At 41.4% G+C, this 22,788-nt stretch overlaps 1 protein-coding gene across 1 annotated transcript; it reads right to left on the reverse strand.

The window, feature by feature from the left end:
- Positions 1-7,950: 7,950 nt before the first annotated feature.
- On the reverse strand, positions 7,951-16,991 carry LOC128426116 (holocytochrome c-type synthase). Its single transcript, XM_053412995.1, has 8 exons — positions 16,872-16,991; positions 15,576-15,694; positions 14,874-14,921; positions 14,388-14,521; positions 13,293-13,441; positions 10,586-10,705; positions 10,369-10,455; positions 7,951-9,547 (listed from the first exon to the last, which is right to left on the reverse strand). Exons 2-8 carry the CDS (start codon positions 15,682-15,684, stop codon positions 9,349-9,351), a joined length of 846 nt encoding a protein of 281 aa, XP_053268970.1. The 5' UTR covers positions 15,685-15,694; positions 16,872-16,991; the 3' UTR covers positions 7,951-9,348.
- Between the last annotated feature and the right edge of the window lie 5,797 nt (positions 16,992-22,788).

The raw sequence follows: 22,788 nt of genomic DNA on the forward strand, positions 1-22,788 counted from the left end.
TCATGATGGCAGCTGATTGTGGACTATGTTTACAACCAGACGGCTTATACTGTATATAGAATATGCCTATACTCACATATTCTGTTATTTCTAACAATACCTCTGTCATTGCTGCTCCCTTCATCTCTGTCAGACGTTTTCTTTCTGTATGAATACTTTGATTGATTCATTTGTTGATTGAACTTCCACTCATGCCCCTTGGAGTCCATTACCTGAAAAGAGTATCATCATTACAGCACATGACTGGTATCCTCACCTACTCATGTGAGAAGGCGATCATTGATACAAAAACATTTGTCAGATGATGACCTTACAGTAAAATATATATCATATTTAATTAAGTTGACATATTTATATAGCCTATTTTCATTACATCGCAATGTCAGGAGGATGTTTATTGATTCCTCTCCTCCGACTATCTAGATCAAATCAAATTAGATCCCAGGATCCAGGTGAAGTGTTGCGTCTCCAATTTAAATATCCACATGCAACCATGCAGATCCAATCACAGAAAATCGTACTAATGATGTAACTGACACCTATCGTCAATTTGTGCAGGATATTGCAGGGATGTGTGTTTAATTTGGACCCATTGTCTAAACAATGTAAGCTCCATATGTGTGCACACACCGTCAGTCATCCACACACCGAGGCGGGAGGTGGGGGGTTACCTCTTCTGTCTCCCACTGCGCACTCTATTTCTTTCATTGCTTCTCCTCCTAATCAACGATGTAAGTAGTGTTTGCCAGACAAGTGTTTCCTTGTTGAGCAGAAACAATGGCTAACAGTGATGCGAATGGACACAGAGTGAATGGCTCGCTCATCATGCATGCAAAGGTGGAGAATAGGGGTCAGAGTGACAACAAATTGGAATATGAAGAAAAATAAAGTACGTTCATGAATAGGCGTGTGTGTGTGTGTGTGTGTGGGTGTGTGTGTGGGGGGGGGGGGGTGGGGGGGTGGGTTGTATACAGTGTGCTTCATTACTGGTATTGTTCACAGGAACATTGCTTTCTAATTACTATGTTTACGACTACCACATGAAGTGAACTGTCTCTGTATTGAATGCTGCTTTTCACATGTTTATAGCATCTTTCTATTGATTCTGGCAGTACATGGTAAACCCATTCTTGAAGAGTAAAATTCACCTTCTGATCAAAATAGTCCCTTAAATTTGTGATAACGAACTTTAAATGATCTACTGTTGATGATTGATTCCTGTATCACATTTAAAGCTGCTCCTGGCTATATGAGAACAGACATCACAATAATGTGTGTATAATATAAAAAACTCTAACATTTTGTAACCAGGTTAAATTATCCATTAGACATTATTTGAAAAAAACGTGTGGAAATTAATTGAAATGTATTAGTTGGCAATAAAGGGTTTTTCCTCTACATGAATTATCTAAAATCAAAAATGGGAGGTCAGTGAAAAAAGTCTTGCATGACGTCATACTGCATGATGGGTGCACAGTCCAGATGAATATTAAGTTGTAATGTGCATCTCATTGGCTCTCTTTTCACTGCACATGAGAAACAGATTTTCCCGAGATGAATTGTAGCAAACAGGGGACTTGTACTCCTCCCTCATTGAAGCCAGTATCAAGTGAGATTAAGTGACTTTGGAAGTCATCAGGGCCATGTCTTGTACTATTGATCTGGTATACAGGGTGAAATAGGGCGATCATTGGAGAAGTAATTATAAAGGGTCTCCGCTCCGATCCTCTTCCTCGCTGTTTATCGGTGCGCTCATTAAAAGACATTGGCAGGCAGACGGGACCTATCTCTCCATTTGCCAGTCAACCACACCGTAAAAGTCGGCGGGTCATGGCTCCCGGTAGTGTGATAAGCGCTGAGCGCCAAATTGGAGAAGGACTGATTACATCCCTGAGGAGACGTGTGATGAAGCTCTCAGCTCCGTCCGAGCTGTCGACTTCTATTTCATCTAGCGCTCCATCTCTTTTAGCCCTCTTCTATCACTGCTGCGTTAACTCTGTTCGCCACTGTGTTTGGACGTCAGCCTTCACCTCATGTTACCCTGACTCCTTCTATAATTCATGTCTGGACTTTCAAGCACGAGGGTGAATGCTACTTTTTGATTGATTTGACTGTATTCGACCGACTCTTTCAACCAATTCTGTGTGACAGTAGCAACATGTCTTGAAGTTGTCCTTTCATTGGTTTGTGGGACTCTGGTCATGTTTGGCGTTCGATGAGGATGAAGAAGAAAACAGTTAAAGCCTCTGTGTTATCAAACTGAGATAGATGGAGACTGGCAGCATCAGAGCTGACAGAACCGTCCTCCCAGCAGCCCTGCTGTCAAACCTAGCTGCTCCTTAATAATGTACCTGCTCTCTCCACCTTCAGCATTCACAGTGAAGTGTTGGGTCCCACTCCATAGCTGCTCGAAGAAAAACCAAACAGGACGCCTCGGGGCACTTCAGGAGGAAGCATCAATTAAACAAAAACAGATTCTCTTGGCTTTTGTTGCAGAGCTTTAATACAGAAGAGTTTACTTTCATGGCAAAATATGGCCACAGTGCATGAAACTTCATGAGGCTAAGGAGGTGGCAAGGTGGTGGAGGAGGTCTGTGCAGAAGGACATCATGCTGGGGCTTTACAAACGTACACCAGTTGTCTGAAAGAATAACAGTATGTTCATGAAATGTTCAGATTACATCTTTGTTTGTTAAAAAGAACTTGTCTCAACTTAACTTTCCTCCCCTAATTAAAAATAGAAAACCTGACAAGCTCTTTCCTCAGTGGAAACCAATTAGCCCACCAAATTCATCCTGTGAGTTCACTGTACAGTATACTTGGGAGAATTGGTTCCCCCAGAGCTTCATGCCACTGTTTTTTTCTCTCCCTAAGTGCATTTAATGAGCAAAGGGCCAGACAATAATGAGCTTCACCCGCCTCTCTGATCATATTGTGCAAGGAATGTTCCCCCTTGAGCTTGTGAGCTGAATCTAAGACCAGCACAAGGACTCAAGCAATAGTAAATATCTGATTGTATGATTGGCTTTTTCCTCCAAAGCAAGGCCGTGTTCCTTGGACCCTTGGCAGAAGGGTAGATCTAGAGGTGTCGGAGTGTAGCTCAAGCAAGAATTTGCTATTTTTAAAATGGGCAACTTAAGGCTCAAATCCGTTTTGTTCGGGCCACAAGTGCAGCATCGTTGCCCAAAGTAGCCCACATCCCAATACTGTCTGGGCAACAAGCCTTCACATGCCTTCACCAATTATCCTCATGAACCAGGTGTCAGCCTCTTATCAATCAGCTCACAGTGTATATACTGTATATTACAGATAATAATATCTCTGTACTTGGCTTAAGGATGCTGAAAGAGAGAGACAGAGAGAAAGAGAGAGAGAGAAAGAGAAAGAGAGAGAGAGAGAGAGAGAAAGAGAGAAAGAGAGAGAGTATGCAAGCTCGCTAAACTTCCCATTGTTACTGCAGTCAAATATCTCCTGTTAGCAGTAGCACGCAGCAGGTTTGCTGGCCTCTCAAACATAAATCCTCATGGGCTCTGCTTATTTTACTACCGCGGGCATTTTTTGTGGATATGTTAAACAACCCTTCTGATCGTTCTCATCTTGGCAAATGTTTCAGGCGTCAGTTAGAGGGTGAACTCTTTAGCTGTCAAGCAGTAAATGTAATCATAACATAAAGTGGACAGGGTCGATGTGTGAGCAGAAGTCTGTCTATTTTTAGTCATGTTACATATCTGTTATCTTTTGTCAGTGGGCCCTTATGTCCGTTGAAAATAGTATGGATGATGATGATCATCTTGTCTATTTAAATGTAATGATGAGACGTCCACTGACACTTTATCAAGATTAGTATCATGTGAATACAACATATTAGACCTGGATGCTTGCAAATAGCCTTTATCATTTTTTAATTGAAGGGGATTCAATCAGTGTGTCATGCAGCTGTTTTGATGCATCATATTCTATCTACTGGTAATACATATTTTTACACATTCCATTATTTTTGTGTATACATTTGGCTTGATGGACAATTCACTTTCTCCGTAGCTTTATTTAAACCAAATTATAATACCTGGGGTTAGAGTGAAATCAAATATCTAGTCCCCTTCATTCCAGCCTGTTTCAAACTGATACAGAGATAAAATAATAGCTTAAGAAGAAACATTTGAGAATTGACATCGGGGCCAAACTCCCACACACAAAGACATTTGAATGATGCATCGTTATCTGACAAAGTAGCAAACCGTCATCTCCATGTAAAATGGCAGAGAGAGCAGCCTCCCTCTCTAACCAGACGACTCCCGGGACTGATGGTGAGCGGACATGTGGTCCAAGCTGGGTAATGGGTGGGTAGGGGGTGGCTGGTGGCAGACAGGGTGCGAGAGAGGCTCCTCTTTGGTATGGAAATTGAGACTGCGGAGAGCAGATATGATAAAATATCCGACTTTCACAAAGAATGCCAGGGGCGGTTTGGACATCTGCTGTGTGCTGTGCAGCTATCTGGCCTCTCTGAAGCACTTGGGAAATCAACATGCACACATTATATCAGGCAACATAGACCGGATCAGTGGTCGACTCACACAGTCATGTATTTAAAGGAGAACTCCTTGCAAAAGAGCAAGTGCACTCGTATGATCCAGATTCGTTCTGCTCTTATTTCCAAGTTTGACTGGCTAATTATGGCCGATGAGACGTCACGTTGAGACGACATGTTGCCTTCAACATTGACCGTAAATGTCAGTAGTCGGCTCCCCTTGTTACGGTTTGGGGAAGGAGATGGACCCACGATGCAGAGGTTATAACGAAAAAGGGTATTTAATATAAAAAGAGTCCTTAAACAAGACAAAAAACAAAACAGGAACACTAACAAGTAACACGCAGGGAGAACAAGGAAGCTCCGGACGGGACAGCTGGTCGAGACAGCAGGACAAGAAAACCCATATCTCACGACGTGTGGAAATGAGTAAGAGAAACAACTAACGAACCGACACCCGACAAAGGGAAACACAGAGGCTTAAATACACAGAAGGAAGGCAGGGGCAATTACACACAGGTGAAACACATGAGGATTGGGGACGACAATCAAAGACAGGAAGTCACACACCGAGAAGCTGGAACAAGACACAGGGAAAGCGAGGCTACAAAATAAAACAGGAAACAGAAAACACAAAGTAACAAAATAAACATAAATGGCCGAGCGTCACACACCTTTCATTTAAAAAGAGAGGTTTTCCTCCTGCGCTGTCGTTCAACAATCATACAGCCAGGACTCCATCCCTCAAAAGGCGGAGAGATCTGCTTCACTGAAAAAATAAAACATGAATAGACCAGAATGCAATGCAGCAGCCACAAGACATGTTGTAATTCACCACCCTCACTGTGCTTCAAGCTCTTTCTTTATCCACCTACATGAATAACCCACAGCTGATCAGAAATTCAATGTAGCCATACATGCACTTTGAGCCTAGTTCACTGAGCTGCTGCTTTTTTTATATATATTTTCTGATGTTGTCTAAAGGCTTCTGAGGACAGAAGTAAAACAATTACTTGAAGTTGAAATAAAGAAGATGGGTTGAGGCAAAGTAAAGAGACAAAAGTTCTTTTAAAGAGGAAGGCATTTTCCAATCATCCATGGTGGAAAAAATCAATTCCAGGCACTTAAGTGGATGGTTAAGAATAAAAAGCCTTTCAATAAATACGGGCTAATGCATTATAACAAGAGGATGTGTCTGCAGCCGCAGTAGCAACATGAAAATAAAGGCTAATATCAGCATCAGCAAATATGTGGTGTTGACGTGCTTCACTCTTGATTTCTCCATCAGAAAATAAGATGATTTTAATGATTTCTTCTTATTCATTTTTGTGAGATATTATATACGTTGCAAGCAAAAGGAGATCCCCCACCCCAGTTGTGATTAATTTGGAGGGGGTGGAGATGATGAATAGTTAATAGTCTCTGGGGGGGCATCTGAACGATAAACTGCTGGTCAGACAACACTGAGGTCCTTTCCAGGGAGGGACAGAGCAGGATGTTCTTCCTGAGTAGGTCCAGGTCTTTTTAACATGCGCACTGGACTGCTACATATGTTCTAGTAGTCTGTAGTGGCCAGTGTCATGGTCTTTGCTGTGATGTGCTGGAAACTAAACAAACCGGTGAAGAAGGCCAGCTCCTTGGTGGGGATGGAACTGGACGGTGTAAGCAGTGAGAGTAAAGAGGATGAGAGAAAAAAACAAACGCCATCATGGACAGCCCCTCTCATCCCCTCTCTGCTGAGCGGACGCAGCTCAGGAGCATCTATGTACATTCAGCCATTAGACTGCACAACGCCACAGCACCTACAGCCAGATTATGAAAACCATATCTCAGGAAATAACTGCTGCATATTTTACACAAAATATATCACAAACAATGGACAAATTCACATGAACACAACTCTGATCCCCATCTCTGTATTGCACCTTTTTTTTAACTGCCTTGTGTATATATAGTATTATCTCTATCTCTATATTTTCGTTCATATTTCTAGTCTTAGTATAGTTTCCCCTTGCGCTGCTACTTTCTTTTGCTGCTGTGTCATTTGCGAATTTCTTCTACGAAGGCCGCCTCCAGAGAATGTCCAGTTTCCCTGGGTTTCAGTGCATGGCTGTAACAGAAAGTAGATCATCACTCTGAATAGTGAGCTGCTTTTGGCTTATGTTTTTGTTAAGTCTTCTATGTACTAGGGCAGGGGTTCTGAAACTTTTACAAGCTGGGCCCCCCCAAAGCTGGTTAGGGGTAGTTGGACTTTTACGAATCAGAAACTTGTCCATAGTTGTGTTTGTTTGCTGATACAGTGTGTGTGATGTTAATAAAGTTCTAATTGCAACGTCGTGGTCTTGTGAGTGTGTTTGTATGTGTGGCTGTGAGCGACTTGCACACGAATAATGAATAAGGCTGTGCTAGGCAATGGTTCCTAACAAAACGAACAGTACACAATGTACACAATGCACAGAATAGTATTCAAGTGCTGGTGTTTTATTTGTTGCAACACGGTGGATGATTGAAGATGTAAAGCTAGGTGTTAAGGAGAAAAGGGCTAGCTGCAGTTGGAAGAAATTAGCTAGCTAGAAGGCTAGCTCTTGGGGCTATGAGCTTTCTAAAAAAGACTGTGGAGCAAATTACTCCTTAGATTAGGCCATGAATAGGCCTGCTGCAAGTGCAAGAAGGTATTACTAAGGAAGGAGTGAGTCTTTAAAAAGACTCCTTATAAAGCAAGGTTTTCTGGGACTATATTTTACTTGTTCAGTTCCTCAAAAGACATTAGAAAATGTCAATTATAGTAAAACACTTCCCTCTTGTGTTCACATTTGAAACTGCACTGCAAAAGATCTGACCCTTCAGCCCCATAGATTTGGAAAAAGGTCATCAATGGATATCATCATGACTCCATTGCTCCAAGTGGTGCAGACTTTAATTAAAAAAAGAAGTAAACCTCACATTACAGCACTTTTAGTTTAGTCTCCATTGGCTTCCAGTCATTTGTAGGTTTGACTTTTAAAATTGTAATTGACTTACAAAGCATCACATGGTCAGACCCCTCTCAATCAAACTGTCTGACCTCTGAGAGACGCCTCACATCATCCCAGCAGGCACTGACAGGACAGGCCGAAAACTAACAGTGCTGGGATCTGAGAACTCAGTTCTAATGTGTATGATTGAATTTAGTCCAGCAGATGGTGCTAAAATACATTATTTAGACTAGGTTCCTAAGATCTAGCAAAAATAAATCTTATACTATTTAATGTGTTAGACAACAGCCCATTTCTTCATGACAATACCCAGTGCAACTGTCAGCGCCATAAAAAATGAATTTCCTTGTTTGGTGTAGAAGTTGACAGAGTCCTGAACTCAACCCTGACACCTCATGGACTACATTGAAGGATTCAAATAAGACTCCACAAGAGAGAACAATATCATTCAGGGGGGAAACCAGATTTATTTATAGTTGACCACCAGTACAATAACATTTTCTGGGAACAGAAACTTCAAGATTATGCACACAAATCTATACGTATTTATCATACAATAAATAAAAATATGAATATTAGCACAACAATATGAGAGACCAGAGCCGAGACAGGGTATTCTATTTGAGGATCAGAGCCACAAGAAATAATCTTCTGAAAAAAAAAAAAGAAGTTACGAACTGATTCTTTTCTTTTTCTAAAGAAAGTTTTCAAGTGGCCCTAATCCCCTTCTGTAGAATTGGGGCAGCACTGTAGAAATTGCAGATAATATTGCAGTAGAATTCAACAACCCAAGTAACCGTTCATACGATCAACATCAGACTTGGCAGGTGTGTTGCTGTGGACTCCAGGAGGTGCACCGTCACCCCCCCCACCCCCCCAAATGGATGTCACTAAGTGACTCTGCTAATGTGGTGACATCACAGAAGGTTGTCTTTTTGAATACAATGCCTCCCACCATGTTTTGAATGGGCAGAAGCTTGTCTGAAGCAATAGCAGAGGACAGAGCCATTCAAATGTGATACATCTGAGATGAGAATCCTATTGAGCTAGTTTGAGCTTTAATCCCTTTTTGGAAATAGGAAAGTAATATTTGATTTGAACACTACAAGAAGATAATAATACAGTATATAATCTGGTCAGCTGACTGCTAAGTTAACCCCTAAACAAGCTACTGTCATCTATGAGGTGCATTTGAGGACTTTTTCTGCAAGAATAAAAATATAAGCATAAGGGATCTGTATGTACATTCTGTTAACGTACATTTCTACAACATTTCCATCAACAGGATATTCTGGTCGACAATGTCGTCTCAAAGCGATTCTCTCCATCGGCCCCAATAGAGGAATTTTTTTGCAAAAACGACAATTTGCCTGCCTACTGTAAGGAATTAATTTAAAATGAACAATATAAACTTTTTAAATCAAATTCCTATGCTGTGAATTTGAAAAAGCAGTGGAATTGAAATTTCCGGTTTCTTTGTTTGTGATAAATCTTATTTTCTCAGACTTGATAAAGCTCCTCCAGGGTCACAGAGGATATTAAACTGTTTCCACAGACTAAGAAGATCTCCTATGATGTAGTAAAAGTCGAAGTATCTTAGAATCTCAGAAGCAGTGTGAAGCATCATGTGACCTGTACCACAAGGGTGTTGTTGTATTCGCCACAAAAATCAATATGATTAACAGACAAAGCTTCATGTATGTAGGACAAACTGAGTGAGCTCCTGCAAAAACTATCCGGTCTTCTTTGTTTCTTTTCACAGCACCACGCATGTCGGACAGAGCTTAAATGAGGATAGCCATATTCACAGTCTTTGCGTGTGTGTGTGTGTGTGTTTGTGGTTCTTTAGGAGGTCCAGCGCCACCAGGCCACCTTCATGCGGTCCCAGACGGCACCTAAAGAGTCATAGGCAGGGCGAACATCCAGGATTGAGAACTGGTAGTTTTCTTTGTTGATTTCCCCATCATAGTAGTCGATGACATATCGCACCTCCTTCCCACAGCGGTCAACAATCCAGTCATGGCGGTCAAAAGGCAGCTCGTAGCTGACGGTGAGGATAGAGGTAACAGAAATTGATTAATTGATTGAAATAAGATTTATAAGATCAACAGAAAAAAAGAGTATCCATCCATCACTTATCCTTTGAGGGTTGAAGGGGTGTGTGGGCTGATTCGGTGGGAGGAAATTCTTAAGAATATTACACCAACTCAGTTAACACTAACTGCAAACCTGTTTCTCTTCTTTCCTGTGTTCCCTCTTAATATTTTAGCTAGATTACTGTGGTCGATGTTTACTGAAGGGTGTTTGCTTTCCCTTTTCCAGTACAGATTTTAATGTTAAATAACATTGCCTTGTAAACTGTGCGCTTATTTCCTTTTATTGATACAAAATAAAATAAAGGTATCAAAAACCAATGAATTACAGTCTGCCTGTAACAAAGACATGTCAGCAAACCAGCTTTAATCTAATCTGGAATTGTGGCCACTGGAAGCAGCTACATATGTGAAATGCTTCCAACAATGACGCAGATGTGACGGAGCGATGACGCAGCTGCAGTCGCTGGACATGAGACTGAGGTGAAAATAACATCTTCGTTTCATTATGCTTCTTCAGCTTAGTAGGTTTGATGGGAGGCATCAGCTGCTTCTAATATTTCTCTAACATCACACAGCTGCACGACTCAGGGTCTCTACACTGAGGGAAGCGGTGGACTGAGGTTTTTCCTCTCTCATACTTTTCGCCACCAAATAAAGCAACTTCAATGTATTCTTGTGATGATAATATCAAAGCATATAATTGCAATGTGTTGCAAATTTGGAGCCAAAATCTAAGTGGTAAACTAAAATGAAAGCAGATAACACTCACCCCATCCAGTGGCGGAGGCGAGCTCTGGGAGAGTACTCTTTGGCTTTCCCACCAAACCTCTTCAAAGTCGGCCCACATGGACATTCACTGGGAGACAAGTCGAGACCAAACACTCATCAGATAAATACTATTTACTCCAATACTTTGATGAAGAGGCAGATCAAATCAAGACCAAGCTGTTAACTTCTGATTTGTATGTTATTGTTTCATGACTCACCTTGCATGCATAGCCTCCCATCTCAGGATCTCTTCCCAGGCCTGCTCATTGTTTCGGTTGTGGATTTTAATGATGTTGTTCATGTCAACAGGAGCGAGGTCGTCCTCACGCCAACGCCAACTATAGCACAGAAACAGATGTCAAACCAAGTTAAGAAGCCTTTAATCCTTCAACACCAACTGCTCCATCTACATAAGCATTACATTGTAATCATTTGCAGCAAAAAGGTTTTTGAAAGTACAGCATTTTCATTCTTGAAAACCCTAAGCTGTTTACAGCAGATTTTTCTCCTGGATTCAGACGGACATTTATGCTACATTCATCTTTCATGTGTGCACCTGTCAGTTTATTTTTCAATGACTAAATAGCTTCTATCAGACTTGATCTCTTGAAATTATCTGGAGGGGCTGTATGTGAGAATGCACATGTCTGCGTCGGGGGCTGCGAGCATTCTCGTAGCAGCCTCCTGGTAAAACGTGAGCGCAGGAGATTTTCTGGAAGATTCGCTGCGAGTGAGCAGGCGGGCGCGGCGCGTTGATGACATTTCTAACACGCAATGTATGCCAAAACTGACAACAAAAATAAAAGAATATAGACATCTCAGGATAAAAAATAAGGAGCCACACAAGAAGAAGACATTAATGAAGATGTCTGCTTGGAAAGAGCTTTTGGTGACATGGGCTGACTCTGTTGTGGAACATGTGATCTCCTCAGCAGAATATATTGGTTATGTTCTCACTCCTGCATGCTGTGCCAACCCTCGCCTTATTGCTCTGCAGATTTGACTTGTCATTAGGCCTGTCACGATAACACATTTTTCTGTGCGATTAATTGCCCCAGAAATTATTGCGATAAGCGATAATATTGCCGTTTTGACACCATTTTCAACTTATATAATGATAATGGCATAATAATGCAAGTACACCCTTTCGAAGATCAATAAACTTTTATTTTTAAAGAACACTGGAACTGGACATCTGGAAGACATTTAAAATATCCAGAATTAATTAACAAAACATCCAAAAACAATAAATAAAATTATTTTAACCAAAAATGCTCTTGAATAAAAACCAAACACAACCAAAAACAATAAATACAATTTAAACACTAAATAAAAAGGATGTAAACCAGATTGCACTTCAACAAATAATAAACATTAGGCTCAGACATACAGGCAAAACTGCCAATTAGGACCTTTGTGCAAAAAAAGTGCAAACTAACAACAAAAAACATGACTGAAAGCGGATGCCTCAACAGGTCATATGCAAATCTGTAGCTTCTTTAGTCTTGCAGATTCCGAGCAAGAAATAGGGCTCCAAGGGTGTCAGCAGTATGATTCTCTGGGACATATCTGGTCTCTAAACACTTGGAGTGCAGGGTCCAGTCCGCAGTTATGTAGTGTATGGTCAAGCTCATATAGGGAGTCATGTTTGTACTTGACCACATATCTGTAGTGGCAGAGTAAAATGGGATGTCTTTGATCTCCTTTAGTATGCTGTCTTTTACACTGTTGTACAGTTGTGGAATTGCCGTTTGTGACACGTATGTTCTCCCAGGCAATTCGTACTGGCTGTCAAATGTTTGCAGCATTCGTCGAAATGCAGGCTTTTCCACGATACTAAAGGGCATCATCTCTCTAGCAATGAAGCGAACTACACAGTCAGTGAGCGCGCACCATTTTGCGCTGTCCTGTTTGTACTTTGTTTGCCGACTAAACGCCCCAGTGATTGTGGACAGTTGGGAAGACGGAGACTTCCCAACTGTTTGTTTTTTCCCAAGCTGGGAAAACTGCATCGGGTGATTGTGTTTCAGGTGAAGATGCAGGTTTGTTGTATTACCGCGTTTTGTCAATACTGTTTTCAAACAAATGCGACATGTCGGCTCGCATAAGTTATTTGGTTCGCCCCGGCCGTTGGGTTTGAAGCCGAAGTGCTCCCACACGGCAGCTGTCGCGTTCGGCTTAGAAACCAACTCCATCTTTTTATTCTTCCAAATGTTTTTTCTCTTCTCCTCTCGGGACTTTCATGCTGCACTCTGCACTGCGCAACGCCAGGGCTCCGCCTCCCACATAGAGACCAATGCTACAAGTGACTGAGACGTGACGAGGGGGTTAACTTATTGTGCCCTCAGCTCGGCCTTTAAGGCTGCGCTGCAGGAAATAATAACCATCACCAACTGAATGCCTAACCCTGCGCGCTGCCTTGAAGAATTCAGTTGGGGCAAAAAAACACCATCCGGCGATTTATTGCAGCCGGCAAAAAATTATCGCTCATTTTAATTTATCGCGCAATTAATTGATTTATTGCATATCGCGACAGGCCTACTTGTCATCAATACGTCTGCCCAGGGAATCGCTTGCTGCGTTCTTCATATGTGAAAGACAACCTCCGGAGAAAGTCTGAAACCAATTGTGGAGAGATTCTCCGGAGCTTGTGTCTGAAAACAGCTGAGCATTCACTTTTTATTTGTGATCATGCAGGTTGGAGACTATCTTGATGAAAACCACCCGATATTATTTTGTCTTTGTATCCATGAGACGGTGGTTTAAGTTTGAAGGTAAGATTTGTGGCCAATGAGAAAAAATTAAATGATCATATTTATCACAGACTTTATCATGAAAGTATTTTCTTCTGCATTTTTCTTTTTCCCTTTCTGTCTGAAAAACAGCAAAAGCTTTATATTAAAAACTTATTGAGTAAGAACTGACCCCTTTCGTAGCATAGCATTCCAGAACATCTGTGCAGATGGGTAGACCCAGTTCTTCTCTGCACCGTGACGGGGAATGTTGGACTCCTGTCTCGCGATTGAAAGGTCGAAGGGCTGGTCGGGAGCTGGGGTTTGGTTCGGAGGAGGCATCTGTAGACAAACAGGAAGGGAAAACAAATCAGCGACACACGAATGACCGTGATTATTGCTTGACTGACAGATCGGACTTTCCAGGGGCTCCCTCAGTAGTCAGCCGGTTCAATGTGACAACTGGGACCAAAGCCAGACTTGTCCCAGCAGATAAGTCTTTGATCTTTTACCAAGTAGTTTCCACAGTTGCTATTTGAACTCCGTCTGCCATCTCCCCAACCAATATAACCGTTGGATAGTTTCAGGAAAGAACGATTTGGCAAACGCTGGCAGGTAGAAGTGCATAGTAAAAAAAACAGTGTCGCTATTCTATAACCATTACCTTGCACCAACCTTTACTTCATTATAAGTTTGCTTCATATTTTGTGAAAAGTTCAGTTTGTAGAATTTAGTGACATCCAGTGTTGAAGTTGCATGTTGCAGCTGATTACACCTCATCCTCCCCTTCCAAACATGAAAGGCAACCTGTGGTAGCCTTTAGTTGTCATAAACATTTAAAATATGTTTTGTTTGTCCAGTCTGGGCTACTGTAAAACATCGCAGCCTCCATAGAGAGGACATGCTCCCGATGTAAGTATAATTTATTTAAATATAAAGGGTCAATTCTAGAGTTAAGAAAACAACCATTTACACAATTTATATTAACAATCATCACACACTTGGAAAAACATCAGTAATATCATTTTATAAATCAATTTCTGCCAATAGATCACTTTCACCTAAATCTAATGCACTGAACCATTAATCCCGTCCAAATAAATTGAAATTCACTCAAAATCCAGCTTCAACTCTTTGTCAGAGAACCTCTGGAGGTTCTCCAGAGTTCAGTGTGTGTCTGAAAGCAACATAAGTATTGCTGACTGACTTTCAACTTTTTGTGCCTTTTCCCCCTACAGACAGAGAGAGACCCCCCCCCCATATTCCTACACTTAATTGGTGCAAGTACCATATTTGCTGGGTCGATGTCACTGTTCATGGCTGCTGCAGCTTTCATGGGACACTCCACAAACTCATAGGCGCGCTCCTGGTGGGCGGGACCTGCTTCTGCTTTGTGCATCGGACACTCGGGCGGAGGAGACGCTACAGAAGACACACACACATGATTGAGCCATAATGAGAACAACACTAACCGACAGCTTTTTTAAATAATTTCTACAGTACAGCGACCCAGATACAGGAAAATGCAAAAACAATGCAGTTGAGGAGGGAAAATCCCCGTAACTTGTGAAATGATACTAAAGACAGTGAGTTACTGTAGCATCTAGTCTGCTCTGACGCAGTAGCACTGCTCAGAGGGTGAACCACAACCTATAACACCGGTCAACACCCCTCACTCACAGGAACAGACTGTGGTCAGTGGCAGAGAAACCTCACATGTAGTAGCTTTAGTATCTATGGGATTGTGCCATGACCCTGAGGGTTATAAACCTACCTGTGACAGGTTGAGCTTGATGCATGGGGCAACCCGGAGGTGGAGAAACTACGAAAGGAAGATAGAGAGAAAAATGACAGTATGTTAACAAAATATAATCATTATTAAAATTGTTTTATACCAGTGAAGTCAGTACCCGTTCTAAATATGTTTGTTTTCTTGGCCTGTGGTAAAAAATCCAGAACTAGTTCAGAATGATTACTGGTGACTAGTGGGTCTTTCTAAAACAGTTCCACAATATACTGTCTCTTTCTAAATATTTGAGTGCAGGACCTTGTGTGCAGGGCTTTTTATGAAAAGTCTATAGTGCAAAGTGAAGTATATTCATATGTTTTGATGATTTGCTTAACTACTTTACATATATTGCATGTTGACTATTTCAGAGCTCTGTTAAGCAGGCCACACAATCTTCAGACCAAAGTTCTTCAACTAGTCATATTAAAAGCACTGATTCAGCACAATAAAAAGCATTGCTGCGACGAAAACAATGTTGTGCCTTTAATTTCCGCTACCGGGCACTGGTCAACTATTTACGCAAGTTTTTATAATATTGACTTATCACGTGTCCATATTTCATCAAATTCACACTTCACTTACTTGGGCAATTTACAATAGACATGCAAAGTGTGAGGATGATAAGATAACAATATATACGGTCAACAGACAGGCAGAAAGACATTAGTAAAATGAGTTATGTTCTACCTGTGGCAGGCTCAGCTTCTTTGTGCATGGGGCAGCCTTGCGGGGGTGCAGCCATCATAGCCTCTGCCATCACTGTAGGAGCAGCATGTGTAGACATGGAGGCTCCCATCCTGCACTGTCTGTAAGGAAACAACACAAAAGACATCAGTCACAAGTAAAAAGGTAACTTGAAGTCAGATGCACTGGTGTGGCGAACTAGTTTGAAGACGGGAGCTACAGAAGACAATAAACCTCTACAATTTTGAGTTGAATGGTATAAACTGATCATTCCTCTTCAGTCCTGTAGCCAGGGTTTTTAGTCAGACACCGATCAGGGAAATGTAATGGAGGGACAGGACACACAGAAAAGCATGTACAAGAACACCCCGTCATAAAGAAACCACAGCAATGTTCAAAACTACTTTGCATGTTGCAGGAAGCTGAATATCCCTCACTTCACATTCCTCTTCCAAACATTAGTCAAAGGTGTTAATGTGTTAAGTTTGTCTGAATTTGACTACAGTAAAAAAAAAAACATGGTGGCCCTAACTATTTAAATATGAATAGTCTATTCTGGGTTAAAGAAGACAGACATTCGAACAACTTAGATAATCACACACTACTGAAAACGTTCCTATGAATATTTTATATTCAGTATCTGCTAATAGATCCCTTTCACCTCAATCTTACACAATTAACCTTTAAAAATGACCACTCAGTTGTAAGCATGTACTTTAATTTGGAAGCGACGAACCTGTCACAAATTACTATGGACTCAGTCCAGGTCAGCAAAATGAAAAAACTAGCAGGAGGGCAGCTAACAGCGTTTGACTGAGGGTGTGAGGAGAAAGTGGATGTCTCAAGTGAGCTCCTGTAGCCAACACGAACACACTCAGGTGGAGCTGCAGACAGGGAGAGGTTGACATTGTACATCCTGTCTGAAGTTATCCTTGAATAACCTCTCGGCGTTAGCATCACAGCTTTAGAGCTACTGCACCTACACGACTTACACAACCTGTGTCTAGACCTTTAGAGCACAACACACTACAGCGGAGGAGTGTGTGTGGCTGTGTGTCCAAACATTATGTGTTTTAAATAAACGGTGCTGACCTGGCTTAGCACCAATTACTCCCAGTAAGCGTTAGCCACGCTAGCTAGCGTCTATGCTAACATTAGCTAATATGATGACTGCCTTCTTTGCTCTTAATTCTAAAGCTGTTTTTAAACAGGGCACACTAACGGCACACGCAGGAAGCCGCGTCTGTCTCATTCAATAAACCACAGAGATAAATACCAGACGGGAGAGATGTAGCTGACCTGTTAGCGAAGTGAGCCCAGAAGGTTCCTCTCTCCGGATACTGCACCAATGTCAACGTGCAGGACAACTAGAGTCTCACAGAAGGAGTTGCACAACTGTGCGCTTACATGTGCCCTACGTACGTACAGTAATACGTCATCACGTAGACACGAGAGAAACGTACACATTTTATAACGTACACTCTTGTGTAATGATGTAACAAACAGTGACCGAGTGGTAATGTCTGTATTGGTTTGTATAGAAACACAATATAAGCGACACATTTCTTCAATATTTCATTTCATCTGACAAATAAATAAAAATTGAGTGTACCCAATGGTTTGATTGAAGCACAACAACTAGTTATCATTATCAAGTCATAATCAGACCTCAGTTATCTTTACCAATCAACTTTTGTTGAATTAAAAACATTTTTATATATAAAGTCTATGAAGAAAATATACCAAATACATCCTGTAGTACAAGAGTATGACCACTGGATGGTGCTAATACTCAGCCTTATTTTAAGATTTTGTTATAAGTAATGGTACATTTTAGAAACTTGGTCTTAATTGAAATGCAGATTTGAATTGGTTTATTCTTTCTAATATGTATCATTGTCTGCCGCCAATTTATTTCATTTGCATTCTCAAAGACCAATTTACTAAAGAAAACTAAAGAAATATGGAAAAGAGAGTAGAGCCTCTCAGAAATTCATCCATTAATGAAATTCATCCCTTAATGAATTTCTGTCTGTCTGTATTTAGATTTTCTCGACAAATGCTTATCTGACCAACTTCAAAAATGTAGGTGAATCAAGAATGTAAAGAGGGGGGCGCTAGTGAGATGAGTGCAGTGTAGACGTGTTTTCTCGAGGCTCGCACAGTTCTACTTTTTTAATCGCCAATTTAATGCTATACTTTACGTTTTTGCTCTAAAAATCTCCAAGATCGGTTTATTTCTTGCTCCATCAAAAAACGGCCGTTAAAATGTCAGTTAAAACTCCACGAACCGGAAAAGGAGCTCGCCAGCTAGCCGAAGCTGCCGCTAGCAGGTGTTCCAGTTTAACTGGCGCGCAGATCAACTGGCGACATTCCAGATGTTGACGCTCTTTTTCAGAGCCGGTTGCAGATTCGTCATTTTCACAAAGCGCCTGTGTGTGAAGTGCGGTGATCTACTGAAGGTCTCGCTGAAATAAAAATCCTACAAAAACCCTTCACGAGTTCATGTGTCCGTGTCAGCATCGCGTTGAGACCGCAATATACATTTAAATGGTTAAAAAAAAAATAGTACAAAAACCTTGAGCAGGATTCGAAACAATGCGTTGAAGCACTATGAGCTTCTAGCCTGATGACAATCTCACTATTCCACCGAGCCACTGAAATCTGCATCGCGCGTCCGATAAATGTCTCGTTTTTTGCTTTGTCAGATGTACAACACCAGATGTGCTTTAAGGTAACACCCAGATCAACTGGTGATAGTCCGAACACAGAATAAACGCTATAAAGTTAATATCAGGCTTCACAAATCCTTGCAACCCTTTGTTCTCCAGACCCCCTTTCCGAGGTACGTTTACCCCGCTTCCCTTAGGTTAATGTCGCGGAAGAAAACGGTGCTGACGTGCTGTAAATAGGCACTAACTTCAGGGGATCAGGTAACTTCCATAAGATTTCCCATGACACTAATTCTGCTTTCCGCCTAGTGTGTGCGCCGCAGGAGATGTGCACCGCAAGATGTATGCGCACAGTTTTATTTTATTAATTTGATTTAAAAAATTTTTTTCATTTAAAATATATTTTTATTTATGTGCGCCACAGTATGTGCGCCGCAGTATGTGCGATGCAGGATGTGCGCCGCAGGAGATGTGCGCCGCAGGAGATGTACGTGGCAGCATGTGTGCGCACAGTTTTTTTATCAATTTGATTCAATTATTATTTTTTTTTGTTAATAAATCTCCTACTGCGCACATCTCCTGAGGGGCAGGATGTGAGCCGCAGGAGATGTGCACAGCAGGAGACTTGCGCTTCAGGAGATGTGCGCAGCAAGAGATGTGCGCCGCAGGAGATGCGGCGGCACAGATGTGCGCACCAGTGTTAATTTTGGCAGCTATTTTTGATTTAGTCTTACTCTTAGTCTTTTGACGAAAATGCATATTAGTTTTAGTCACATTTAGTCATTTTTATCCTTCTTAGTTTTAGTCTAGTTTTAGTCGACGAAAACAAATTACATTTTAGTCTAGTTTTAGTCGACGAAAAGTAAATACATTTTAGTCTAGTTTTAGTCACATTTAGTAGCCACATTAAACTCCTTTCCACCCTTCTCAGGACCTGTGTTGTGTCTAAAACTGCATAATAGTCTAGCTTGCAGTACTTAGGTTGTCCATTAGATATCCCTACCAGCATAGGTCTATAGCAGGGGTCGGCAACCTTTATTTTCAAAAGAGTAATTTTACCCCTTCTTCCCCCAAATAATATTTGTCTGGAGCTGCAAAACATATTTGATAACAAAACAAATAAAGTTTAATATAAAGTTAATATTAAGTTAATATAAATTATAGAACCACAATAAAGAAAACTGTTTGCTGTTTGTACCTGTTAAAACAAGGAAAACACCGAACACTTATGAAGAGAAGAAAATACACAGGCAAGTGTAGGCCTACTTTGAAATAAATTAAACACAGACCTTTGTAGGGCTATTTGAATAAGAAGTACCCTATTTTGAAATAAATAAAAACATATAGCTGCAGCCTAATAGCTTAAAAATATATATTTAGTTTTAAATGTGAAAACAAAAAGTGAGAGCAGGTTAGACTGGAGGCGGACACAGAAACTGAAGCTCGGTTCAAACCCCCTGCAGCTTCTGCTCTGATCAAGAAGCTGCGACGCTGATCTCTGAGCAGCTGAGACCAGAGAAACTCTGTTTTCACTGTTTCCATAGTTAAGAAGCTGCTTCACATGGACGAGCTCAGATCTTGTGTCTCTGAGCAAGTGAGCGGGGCGGGGGGCGGAGCCTCGGGACCGGTGCGCTATCTAGGGCGCACACACACAGACGCACACACACACAGACGCACACACTCACTCGCCCGCTCCTGATACTTCATGACGGCCTGATACGATGATGTTTAAATAAATTATTGTGACTTAGTCAACCACCAACATTTTCGTCTCGTCTCGTCAACGAAAGTTAAAATAGATTTAGTCATAGTTTTTATTTTCAAAGAATTGTTTTCGTCACGTCTTCGTCTTTGTCATGGAAAAAAGATCGTTAACGAATATTTTTCGTCATCGTTTTCGTCAACGAAATTAACACGGGTGCACACATCTGTGCAGCAGAAGATGTGCGCCGCAGGAGATGTACCTCGCAGGAGATATGGGCCGCAGGATGTGCGATGCAGGAGATGTCACTGCATGAAAAGAAGAATTTGTGCCAGTAAATGTCATAGGAAATTCTTTATTAATTCGTTTTTTTATTAATTTTTTTAAACTGCAGGAGATGTGCGCAGCAGGAGATATGCACCGCAGGAGATGTGCGCAGCAGGAGATGTGAGCCGCAGGATGTGCGATGCAAGATGTGCGCCGCAGGAGATGTGCGCCGCAGGAGGTGTGAGCCGCAGGATGTGTGAGCCGCAGGATGTGCGATGCAAGATGTGCACCGCAGGAGATGTGCTCAGCAGGAGATGTGCGCCGCAGGAGGTGTGCGCACGAGTTTTTTATTAATTTGATTTAATTATTATTATTTTTTGTAAATAAATGTTTTATTTATGTGCACCGCAGGGTGTGCCCCGCAGGAGATATGGGCCGCAGGATGTGCGATGCAGGAGATCTCACTGCATGAAAAGAAGAATTTGTGCCAGTAAATGTCATAGGAAATTCTTGGAGAAATTTCTGTTACCAGTTTCTTGCCGTTTTACAAGCCTGAGAATGTTGGGAGGTGACCCACCTTCTCCTAAGCCTAGGGGAGGCTTACACATGCAAATGCCAATGCTCTGCGCTTTACAAATGCAAATCAGGATAGTTTCCCTCGGAGCATATAACACCTTTTTCTAAACTATCTGGAGTAAGTACACCAGGCTTAAAATAAATATAAAACCTGAAATTGTAAATTGATCTTAAGTAAGAAAGTGTGCTATAATAATTTTTTCATTTATAAATTCGCTAATTACACATTTTACCACCGGGGGCAGTGGTTGAAAAAAACGCCACAGGCCTACTCAGTTACCTGCGAGTTACCGTGTATTTCCATTTCCAAAGTAAACATGAAGAGGTCACGGCGAAGTGTAGCGTGGGACCAATTTGAGTTAAAAAATGACTTGGTCCACTGCCACCACTGCGAAGCTATCCCAGAGACTGGGGGAGACGAGGAGCCTGCGTTGTCTGACACGGACGAGGGGAGCGCAAACACCGGAGCCGCGGCCTCCCAGTCCCAGGTCTCTACTATGACACAACTCCTTGGGGAGCACTATACCACTCAACGTGATTCTGGCATCGAAGCAGAACTTCATAACTTTCTGAGGGATGCTCCCCCAGCCCTGGGTTGCACTCCTACAGACTGGTGGAAAGTGAATGGAATAAGGTTACCCAGGCTAGCCAAGTTAGCACGGAGCTACCTGTGTATCACGGCGACGTCAGTCCCCTCAGAGCGGGTTTTTTCGGCGGCTGGACTGACGGTCACCAGGCTGTGTTCGCTTCTGACCCCAGAGCATGTTAACATGCTCATCTTTCTCAACACAAATCCGTAGGCTGGTGCTGAAGTTGTATGTGAGTTACTGGTTATTTTTATGAAGCTTTCTCGACTCGGTACCTTGTTTGATAGTTTTGAGTTACAGTTGGCAAAACCTGTCAGACCTAAGTATTATATATTTGTGGTTAAGTTATTGTTTAACATGATTGTTTTTTATATTATTATTATTATTATTTTATTTTGAAGAAAAAAAAGAAAAAAACGAGGGTCAGTTGTGTTTAGTAGAAGCGGCTTCTAGCTGTCGGCTCCGCTGCTTAAGATTACGGCAGCACATATTTTGTTCATCTTGTAATAATGATCTAAATGAGGAAACACGTTTTTTTTTAAATTTATTTTCACTGCATTTTAATATAGCTTATAAATAGTGAATTTTTTAATTAAAAAAATATTAATGATTGTTCGAAAATTCGTCATTAATTCTCCCGACGATCGATGAAGACAATTTAATTGAATGCCCATCCCTAATCAGATCATAAGAATATACATAAATTGAAATATGAGTACAATTCCATCCTGGGGGAACAGATTGGTAAAACACTTCTCAAACTAAAACAGAGACACTTTGAGTTTGGCGACAAACCACAAAAGTTATTGGCAAGACAGTTAAAGGGAGAACAAGCGAAACGAGCCATCTATAAAATTAAATCCAAGTCTGGCCTTATGCTAACTGACTTAAAGGATATAAACTATCGATTTCAGGAGTTTTATTCAGATATTTACACATCCAAATCGACAGCTACACAGGAAGACTTAGATCGTTTCTTCGAACCGCTTCAACTCCCACAATTGGATGCTGCCTTCAGGGACAATTTGGACTTGGATTTCTCGTCATCTGAGGTACAGGAGGCAATAAAAGCATTCCCTTCTGGAAAGGCAGCGGGGACCGGATGGGTTTGGACCAGAGTTTTACAAGGCTTTTCAAAATGCTCTAACACCTATATTAATGAGAATGATTTGCGATACTTTTAAAAACAGGAGGCTCCCAGCCTCATTGACTGAAGCAAACATTTGTGTCCTATTAAAAAAAGATAAAGATGAAACGGATCCTGGTAACTACAAGCCCATTGCCCTGCTAAATTGTGATTTGAAAATAACTTCAAAAGTATTGGCAAAAAGGCTGGGCAACCATATAGCAACCATAATCCACCCAGACCAAACAGGTTTTGTTCCAGACAGGTACTCCTTTTGTAATGTCCG

Source organism: Pleuronectes platessa, chromosome 20 (assembly GCF_947347685.1).
Source record: "Pleuronectes platessa chromosome 20, fPlePla1.1, whole genome shotgun sequence".
Taxonomy (NCBI): Eukaryota; Metazoa; Chordata; class Actinopteri; order Pleuronectiformes; family Pleuronectidae; genus Pleuronectes; species Pleuronectes platessa.

Coding starts and splice junctions, on each gene's coding strand:
- LOC128426116 (XM_053412995.1), bottom strand. CDS start 15,684: ATGGGAGCCTCCATGTCTACACATGCTGCTCCTACAGTGATGGCAGAG. Junction 14,922..15,575: donor AGAAGCTGAGCCTGCCACAG/GTAGAACATAAC, acceptor TTCCTTTCGTAG/TTTCTCCACCTCCGGGTTGC. Junction 13,442..14,387: donor ACATCGACCCAGCAAATATG/GTACTTGCACCA, acceptor GTTTGTCTACAG/ATGCCTCCTCCGAACCAAAC.